The sequence below is a fragment of the Tupaia chinensis genome, unplaced genomic scaffold, assembly GCF_000334495.1.
Source record: "Tupaia chinensis unplaced genomic scaffold, TupChi_1.0 Scaffold000292_1, whole genome shotgun sequence".
Classification (NCBI taxonomy): domain Eukaryota; kingdom Metazoa; phylum Chordata; class Mammalia; order Scandentia; family Tupaiidae; genus Tupaia; species Tupaia belangeri.
The window spans coordinates 3,174,333-3,184,144 of record NW_006159777.1 but is presented as its reverse complement, the minus strand read 5'-3'; the positions used below and the strand labels follow the sequence as shown (position 1 = coordinate 3,184,144).

At 54.1% G+C, this 9,812-nt stretch overlaps 1 protein-coding gene across 1 annotated transcript in view; it reads left to right on the top strand.

Annotated features, from left to right (window-relative positions):
- The window catches only part of BARX2 (BARX homeobox 2), a 55,929-nt gene extending 47,460 nt beyond the window's left edge, over positions 1-8,469 (top strand). The window contains exon 4 of the mRNA XM_006150641.3: positions 7,825-8,469. Within this exon, the coding sequence (XP_006150703.1) occupies positions 7,825-8,088 (264 nt within the window). The 3' untranslated portion in view covers positions 8,089-8,469. The remainder of the gene's footprint in view (positions 1-7,824) is intronic.
- Positions 8,470-9,812: the final 1,343 nt, after the last annotated feature.

The following is a 9,812-nucleotide window of genomic DNA, read 5'->3' as shown; positions in this document are numbered from 1 at the left end:
AACACATCAAAAAAAAAAAAAAAAAAAAAGAAAGAAAGAAAGAAAGAAAGAAAGAGAAGAAAAAAAGAAAGAAAGGCGTTCCTGGGAAAGCTCACTGTGTCCCTGGGGCCCGCCTGCCGGCCGAGTGAGCCGGAGACGCTGGTGGTGTGCACACACACACGCCTGTGGCGTCTACGAACAAATACGTACTCAGGGTCTCTTGTGAACCATGTCCTGTCCTGGCACCGCAGGAAGTGATGAAGCAGAGCGCAAACCCTGCCTTCACGGGGCTCGCCGTCTAGCCCTGGCCCTGAAACGCAGCTCAGAACAGCCAGGAAGCACCCATGCTTAGGGGCTGGCTGTTGTGATAGGGACCGGGAGGGGGCTGCAGGGAGGAGCTGCAGGTGAAGAGAAGTGAGATTCAGCTAAACATGCAGTCAGTCCAAACCTGCGGCATGGACACACACGAGCCTGGGGGCCCAGTCCTCTGTGGGGCTTGGTCTCAAGACCCAGATGTGGGAGTGAGAAGCTGAGCTGCGTTCCCTGCTCGTTCCTCCCTGGCCGATTTTGGGCAAGTCCCTTCATTGCTCTCTTGTAGCCCCACCACCCACCTCCTCCCTCCTCGCCATCGCAATGGCTTCTCCGAGCGGCAGAGGCCTTGCTTCAGATGGTTATCAGCGATGTTTGCGTGAGTCAGACGAGTGCACTGCCAGCCAGCCCTCTCTGCAGCACCGCCCAGCACCTGTGGGCCACGTGTGCACCTTCATGGCTGATGTCACCCACTTTCCACCAGTCCCCGTGCGGCTGCTTGGCGGTGGGCCAGTTACCGGTGTTATCGGCGCCACATTAACTCAGCATGTTTCACCCCAGAACGTCCCGCAGGCCGCTGAGTCTGCCCCTCGATGCACGTCCTCCCATCCGGCCTGTGGAGGCAGAGGTCGGCCTGGCCCAGTCCCTGGAGGCAAAGGCGAGGGGCCCATGGTGCCACCACGGTGAAAGGCAACACTCAGTGAGCAGACCCGCTCGGGAGGTTCCAGGTCGGTGTCTGGAGACCCCTGGAGCACGGTGAACACACGTGTGCCCCTGGCCCAGGCTGGCTGAGGCTGGGAGTGGTCGGAACCCAGAACCCTTTTGGAAATGATCATCTGTCTCTATGTCTTGCTCCCTTTCTCAGAGAGGGAAGAGAAAAAAACACTTTAAAGAAAAACTAAGACAAGAAAGAAAGAACGAAGATGAAAAAAGGCACTCAGTAAAGTGGGAGAGGCAAGCCTGTAACTGATAATTCTGCAGTGTGGCAGGCAGCGGGTACGGACCAGAAGGGTCCGAATCACTGTGAAAGGGGAGGGCTTCAGGGAAGAGGTGCCACCACATGGGTTCTGGTGGCTGACTAGGAGTGCGTTAGGCAAAGTTCAGCCGAAGGAAGGAGCAGAGTGCTTGAGCACATGCGCGCTTCGCCACGGCAGGAGTGTGCATGTGAGGGGTGCGCTTCGCTGGGGTTTGATCCCTGACGCCCGCAGAGCAGCAAGCATCGTTGCCACCCCGATTGCTTCATAGATTTTCCTGGTAAACTCTTCAAGCCTACCTCTTCAGGTAGTGGGGAGGAAAAGAAAGAGATCATTGAGTAATGAAGATGTCTCAAGGCTAGTAACCTAATTGGAACTGGAAAAAGATTAGCACTTGACTCTCAGGTTTGCGCACAGCACTGCCAAGGACAGCCTTGCCAAAGCGCAGATAGCATCGCCGACTCGTCTGGACGGGCCAGCATTGTAACCTGCGGTGGGTGGGTGAGTCTCAGCTCCGCTCTCGATGGGCGCACCCTACGCCGCTTCTGCTGGCTTCAGTTCCAGATGGAACGTGCCGCGTCACCCGGGGTCTTTTCAGCCCTGAGCAGTTCTGTTCTGCCAGGAGCCAGCACACCCTCGCTCTCGGGGGACGCTCGCCCTCGCTCTTTCTCGCCAGTCTGCAGCGTCACAGGCCTGTGCGTCCTTACCAGGCGCTGCTGGCGCAATGGTGGGCGGTTTCCTCGTCAGCCAGGTGGCCAGCGTGTACCTGTACGGGTTGTAAATTAGACGGGCTAATCTCTGTAAAACCCCCAGAGCAGCACCTGGCGTGGGACACAGCCAGGAGAGGTTAGTGGCCATCAGCATTATTAATCGCCCCGCAGAAGCCATGTCTCCGGAGAATCCACACATTGGAAAGCAAGAATAGACAAACCAAAAATAAATGCTACAGGTTTTCAGCTTTTTTTTCTCTTTAATCTTTTTTGAAAAGTGTATTTCTTTCTTCCATAAGCTAGAGAGATAGTGGGGAGAGACAGACAAGAGACAGAGACAGCACCTTCAATGAGGAAGACGTCAGAATCTACCCCAGCCCGTCCTGGGTCATGAGTGCACATGTGCCCTGTGTACTTGGGGAGGTCTCTGGATTGGAACTCAAAACCGTCCCATGTGGGTCAGCCTTGCAGAGCCTCCGTTTCACTGCTGTGCCCCCAATTCTGAGCTCCTCTTTGGTGGAGAGTAGGCCTGGGTGTCTGTTCTCCCCACCCCTGCTCCTGTCAGCCAGTGTGGGGCATTTGGGGCCTGCTAGAGATGGAGGGGACAGCATGTCCGTAGGTGAGAAGACCGCTAGTGTGGACAACAACGTCATGGAGCCACCACTGGCTGTGCGGCCCCGCTGTTCCATGGAGCTTCATGGAGACAGAGTGTAGAGCGTGCCTGGGTAACAGGTCTGCTGCCCACAGTCAGGGAGCTCGGGGATCGCACGGGGACAACAACCACAGGAGGCCGGCAGTGGGTCCCCCTCGCGCACCTCTCAGTACCGCTAGGAACATTCGACGCAGCAGCTGGGCTTCGTGTCCGAACGGCAGCACTGGCCTGACCGGCTCTTGGTGCCAGCTCAGTGTCCCACCTGGAAAGTGAGGGACGGTCCTCCCTGCCCTGACAGTTTATGCTCTCCAGCCACTTCCTGTCCCCAGCTGCACCTCGGAGGAAGCAGGAGGCCCCACCTTGATGTCCAGGCAGCAGGCCCTGAGCCCTGTTTCAGCTGGGAGGAGCCAGCAGGAGGTGGACACAGGTGGAGGTGCGGGCAGTCTCCTTCTGAAGTGGGCTGGCCGGCCGCTCGGACCTGGGCACCCTTGAGGAGAGCACGGCAGGAGGCCGGGGGCCTGATGTGCAGCCTGGGTGGAGGGCGTTGGGGTAATTGTGTGGCTCAGGTGTCCCCAGGAGGCAGAGGCAGAGGTCGAGGCGGAAGCAGCCAAGAGGGTAGTGAGCGCCTATTGATTGGTTCACCGGAATGTTTGATTCCATTTAGAAAATGGTCTATTGTTTTGATTTCCTTTCAGGCAGTAGGAAGAGAGCCAGGTGGGGTCTGTCCAAGCCGCGTGGGTGGTGCTCTCTAATTGCCGGGCTGGGCTTTCTGTGCCAATTAGGTGGCTCCTCAGACCTGCCCTCGCCGCCTTGGCTCCCACAGGGGGCGACTCACTCCTGTGCGGCCAAGCTCAGGCCGGCACAGCCGCTTTCCACGTGGGGATTCCATCTCGGTATGGCTGGTACTTTCCAAAGCCTGAACTCGATAGAAAGCAGGATCGGACAGTGACTGCGTACCCAGGAGTACGATGTCTTCCCCGCAGAGGTGGCCCTTTGGCATCCACATCTCACGTCTTCGTGGTTGTTGCTTGGTGGGAAACAGTGGCTGAGCGGAGGCCCCGCTCAGAGGAGGCGTTTCCTGAGAACCCGCGGTTTTCCTCGCGCTGCACAGAAATGACATGACATGAATCGTGGACCCACATGACAGAGCCCAAACCATAAGTTAAGAGAAGACGTAAGAGTAAATATTGGTGACCTTTGATCAGGCAAAACCTTCTTCCATCGGACCTCAAAAGCACAAGGAACACAAGAAAAGATAAAAGTGTGTAGGCGTGCACCTGTCACCCCAGCCACTCGAGGGGTTGAGGCAGGAAGACTGCAAGTTCAAGGGCAGACTGGGCAGCATAGTGTGGACCTGTCCTTAAAAAGTGACAAGGCCCAGCCAGCAGGGGGCGTGGCGGTTAAAGCACTGGGCTCCACATGGCTGACCACAGCTCGAGTCCTGGAACAGGAGGCTTGAAAATCATGCCAGGCACTGGTGCATGCATGCCGAAAATCCTGAGGGAACTGGAGGAGAGGGGCCTGCAGCATGGTCATGCTCCCCGGAGAGTGATTTCTCACTCTCTGCCAAGCACACACACCCTATGACAAAAACTAAAAGGAGAAAAAAGAAATGAAAATGACTTGATCAAAATTAAAAACTTTCGTGTTGCAAAGCACACCATCAAGAAAATGAAAAGACAGCCACGGGATGGGAACATCTGTGCGCAGCGTGTACCTGGCATGAGACATGTGTACAGAATATTCCAAGAACCCCTGTCACTCAATAATTAAAAGACAACCAAAGTTAATGGAAAGGGACTCACACAAACTGCTCTCGAAAGAAGATCAACAGCTGGCCAGTAGGCACCGGAAAAGAGGCTGCGCTTCATTCGCCGTTGGAGAAGGAGAGTGAAAACCACAGCGAAGTGCCACTCTGCACCCACGGGGCTGTCATCAAAACGGCGTGATATTAGCAAGTGCCAAGATGTGGAGGAGCGGAGGCCTCGCGTGCTGTGGGTCGGTGTAAAACGGGGCAGCTGCTTTGGAGAGCGACCTCGAAACGTCCACTGCGGAGCTAACACGATTCAGGTACGTCCGCCAGGACACGAGGTGGACACGTGGCTCCACATCCGTAGGGGGTTACTGATGGCCGGGCAAACAAAATGGGGTAAGTTCATGACACGAGGTGGCGTTTACAGAGACGCAGCAGCACGGCTGCGCCTGGGACGCCACACGAAGTGATGGAGTCGTCCCGGAAACCCGCGTATCTTACAGTGCTTTCTGTGAAGGTCCAGCCCGGGCATATCTGGGAAGACAGCAACAGCGGATTGGTGGCTGCCTGGGGCGCGGGGCAGTGGGGCAGTGGGGAGTGACTGCCGTGGGTGGAGGTTTCCCTGGGGGACGGAAGGTGCTCTGAAACTGCGCGGTGGCGGGAGCTGCACGTCATGGAGGCGTGCTGCTGAGCGGAACCCACGCATGCCATGTGCGTCGTCTTTGCTGCTGAAAGAGCTGGTGGTGTGAGGAGTGAGCGCTCTCCGAACTTAGCACCTGGAGGCTCCTGCTGCTCCTGATGGAGCTGCAGTGGATGAACGTTGGGGACCGTGCAGCCATGGCTGGAAGTCAGAGTCCGGGCACGAGGGAAGGAGGGCGTGAGCACTTGCCTCCCAGGCGTCGTGTGCGGAAGGGGAAGGTGAGATGAAGGTGGCTGTGCAGGCAGGAAACACGTCCCGCCCGACCCCCTGTGCTAGTCCAGGCCCCCAGCCCCTCGCTAGCCGTGCAGGAAATCGAGGCACCAGGCCAGTGGGGTGGCTGTTACTTCCCAAGTAAGATGTAAATAGTTTAAAAATGGTCTCTGCTTGCCTCATGGGGATCACATGGATAAGAAAGCGCAGGCCCTTTGAAGTCAGCCAAGGCCGTTTGGAGCACGGTTATTTTGTTTGCTTTTTTTTCTCCAACTCCTTGGCCGGATTTGTTGGGAAAGGTCCGTCATTTGAGAACGGTTGTGGAGTGCCTGTGACAAACGGGGACTGGGAGGACAGGTGAGCAATCACACACTGACGGTGGCTTTTGAGAAGTGCTCCTGGGGTGCGTGGTGGAGGGGCATTTCACTTAGACTCAGGCAGTCAGGGACGGTTTCCAGGGGAGGTTAGCCAGAGAGCAGCCTTTCCATGTACGTTATCTTCCCGTTTTTTTGTTTTTAACTTGCGATCGTACGCACGTGCTCAGGAGAGAGAGAGAGAGGGAAAGTGAGAAAGCAACCCCAGGGGAAATGGCCACATGGCCATCCCTTCTCCTACATTCTCCTTTCAGGATTTTGGGCATGTACACACATACACCCAGCATGCATGCACATACACCCAGCATGCATGCACATACATCGTGGCATGCATGCACATATGCCCAGCGTGCATGTGCATACTCCGGCATGCATGCACATACACCTGGCATGCTTTTCGGGCTGCTGGGTTTTGGGCTGCTGGGTCCAGGACTTGAGCCTGTGGGATCTACCACCTTAACCTCCACACCACAGGCTGACCCCGATTTATTTTTTAGTGAGAAAGAAAGAGGAATGCTTGACAGGGCCTCACCGTGCCTTGGTCCTCCTGCCCCAGCTTCTCAGTTAGCCAGGTCCACAGGTGCACAGCACCACATCTGGCCTACTTAGGGGAGGCTGGGACTCCAACCTGGGCCTACTGTGGAGCCTGAGCCTCCACGAAGCACCGTGTCCCTGCACGTACGGCAGTGTGGGAGCCCCACTTGCGTTATTCTGTTGACCCTCACCTTTACCCTGTACGAGAAGGTGTGGTTGTCCTCACTTTACAGCTTAGGAAACTGAGGGTCAGAGAGCTTAAAGGACTTTGCAGAGACAAGCTGGTATGTGGCGGTTAGAATATAGCCTACTACTTCTTTGAACAGTACAAGACTATGCTTTTTAACATCTTTTTTCTGATTACAGAAAAACTTATACATGACCATTGTTGACATTGTAGAAAATATAGAAAAAAATACTAAAAAGATTCAAAATTATTCATGACCTTAACACTGCAAATAAGTTAGTATATAGTTGTCCAGCCTCAAAATTGGGTTATACATTCTTATAAGCTGTTTTCCATAAAATATATGAATATTTCCCACATTATTAGTATATATTCTCCAATGTAATCATGATGGTTATCAGATATTCTCTTTGTCATGCACTAGAATTATCTTCCCAATTGCACAGCTGAACCTTCAGGGTACCCCCCCCCACCCCCACCCCCAGATGTTTGTTTTTGCAGATCAGTCTTTGTCTCAGTCTTCTGTGACTTTTTCGAGTGTAATCTAAGGAATTTATGGGTGGGACGATGATTTGACCTCCCAGTTGTCTTGAAAAGGTCGTTCCAATTACACCTTCATACAGACTGTGACTGTTTTCCTGCTGGCTGCAAATCTCGTCCTTCCAGCTAATCCACGCGACGCTTACCACATAAACGTTTGAGCTTTCGTTTCTTTAGTGTTGATGTTGAATTTTCAATGTTTGCGTCATTCTTTCTACAGTACATGCACTTGTTTCTCCTGTGAGCAGGAGAGAGACAGCGTCTTGTTGCCGCGGTGCCCCCAGCCTCAGCCAGGCCTGGCCCCTGGGCGCAGGTGTGCCCCGCGTGCTCAGGGAGGCTGACGTGTGCCCAGGCCCCTCCTGTGTGTGGTGCCCATGGAGGGTTACCTTTTACCACGTGGCCCCAGTGATGGTTTTACCAAGCGCCAAAATATGTGATACAGATTAGAAGTGCACTGAGCACTTAAAGATGCAGTGTCTTGGGACCAGCAGTTAGCGTAATGGCTGTGTCGCTGGACTCCCACGTAGTCGACCGCGGTTCGAGTCCAGACCCAGTGGCTTAAAACTCACGCCGGGCACATGTGCATGCGTGCCCAAGATCCTGAGAGGAGAATGGAGGAGAAGGGATTGCGGCGTGGCCATCACCCCTGGGGGGTGAGTTCTCACTTTCTGTCTCTCTGTCTTTCTCTGTCTGTCTAGCGAGTGCACACGCCCTATGGCAAAAACCTCTCAAAAAAAAAAAAAATGCAGCGTCTTTGTGGAACAGAGGTGGCAGGGAGGATTCGTTTGCTACACCCTCTGACCTGTTGTCGGGAAGGGTAACTGGACGCTGTGTACGGTCATGCCAAGGAAGGAGGCGATGGGAAGGACTCACTCCCTCAATAATCGTGCTCTTCTCACTAGGTTCTCAAAGGTGGACAGGAGGCGCCCACCAAGCCCAAAGGCCGGCCCAAGAAGAACTCGATCCCCACCTCAGAAGAGATTGAAGCGGAAGAGAAGATGAACAGCCAGGCCCAGAGCCAGGAGTGCCCCACACCCCCCCAGGGACAGCAGGAGCTCGGAGCACAGGACCCAAGCACAGGCGATGTGCCCTTGGAGGCAGCCAGGCCTCCAGGCCAGCCCCAGCAGTTACCAGCGGCCTCTTTGGAACCCCCACCACTAAGCTAAAATGAAACTCTTTCAGGGCAAGGGGAGATTGGGGAGCACAGGAAAGAGAGCAGGCAGGGCAGACTTCGGATGGCCGGTCAACACTGAGAGGTCAGCTGCCTCCTTCCCTCCCACAGTTCCCAGTGGCGTTTTCAGTGCAAGCATTTGACAAAGACTTGCTTATCTTAGGCCTTCTCTTCCTAAAAGGCTGTATTAGCCACTGGTGGGGCTGGAAACGGAAGTCTGTCTGTGCCACAATCCTACCCCGGCCAGCAGGGCGGTGCTCCAGCCTCCCCCACTAGCTTTGGTCTCCAGTCCTTGATGCAGAGAGCTAAGGGGCGGCATGCCCAGAGGCCTGCTGACTCAGCACTTATTTCTGTAGTTTTAAAAAAGAATTTAATGTTTTTGGTTGTTGTTGTTGTTTTTTGTTTTGTTTTTTTTTTGCCTTTTTTTTTTTTTTTTTGGAGTGGGGTGGGGTTGGTGAGGGTGGGAAAATAAGACTTGGAGGACAGGCGTTCCGAGTTACTGGAACTGTGTCTGAACTGAGTCTGTGTGTTTGAAGACACGTGTGCCTTTGTATCCATTTTAGGACAGTCAGGTGCCCTGGGGTGGACTGAGCCTTGCTCTTGCTTTGTTAAGCTGCCATCCCCGAAGCTGCAATGCAGATGTGTTAAGATAACTTTTATTTTTTAATTAAAAATACATCTTTCCAAAGGACCGAGTGTTTTGCTTCTTCTGGGAGTGTACGTGTCTTACTCTGCTCTTGTGCTGCTAAAGAAGTACCTACGAAACGGATATAAATACTTTGTACATGTATAACCCTATGAAGAGTGGAGGTTTATTTGGCTTACTGTTCTGAGCTAGGAAGTCCAGAGGCGTGGGGCTGACCCCAGGGAGCCTCTGTTGTACATCATGACGAGGTCGACCGAGGCAGAGGGGGTGGGGTGTGTACCAAGAGAGACCTGCCTGGGGCGCCCCCTTCCCTTCTAACAACCAGCTCTCGCAGGAACCAGCCCCCTCTTGCTAGAGCTGGGACTCACTCTGTCTCACCAGACATCACTAATCCAGTCATGAGGGGGATGTCCCCATGATCTATACCCCGCTCCATGGACGTCACCTCCTAAAAGTCTCACCACCTCCCAGCGCCATGACGCTGGGACCGAATTTCAAAACATGAACCTTTGGGGGACAAGCCATTACCTCAATCATAGCAGTATCTGGTCCTTCCTCAATGTTCCTGGGGAAAGAGGCCTGCAGAGCTAGCCAGGACCCCAGCTGTGTTTCCCCACCGATAAAACACCACTGGCATGCAAACGCAGGGAGAGCGGACACGCCACCGAGGCCACAGGTGAGGGAGGAGCCGCGGAGCTGTCTGTCACCTCCAGCCCTCCCACTGCCTCCTGCCTGAGCAGCACCATGTCAGCTGCTTGGTACCCTGGGATGTCAGCCTCCAAAGCCTTCGCTGTTCTGAAGAGGTCGTAAATGCACACGATTCCAAAGTTAGAACCACACAGGAGTCTTCCTCTCACCCCATCCCTGTCCCCCATCACTTCTAGGTGAGCAGTTGCATTAATTTTCTTTGATTTTTCTAGCATTTATTACGTGTCCATATGGGTGGTGGGTCCTACGACTTCTAACCAAAGGTCTGAGGTACTACCTGGCTAGCTGTGCTGGGTGCCTTGACTTCTTGTTGTATTTTTCTCTTGAAGCTTACTCATTTATTTCCTTTATGAGAGAAAGAAAGG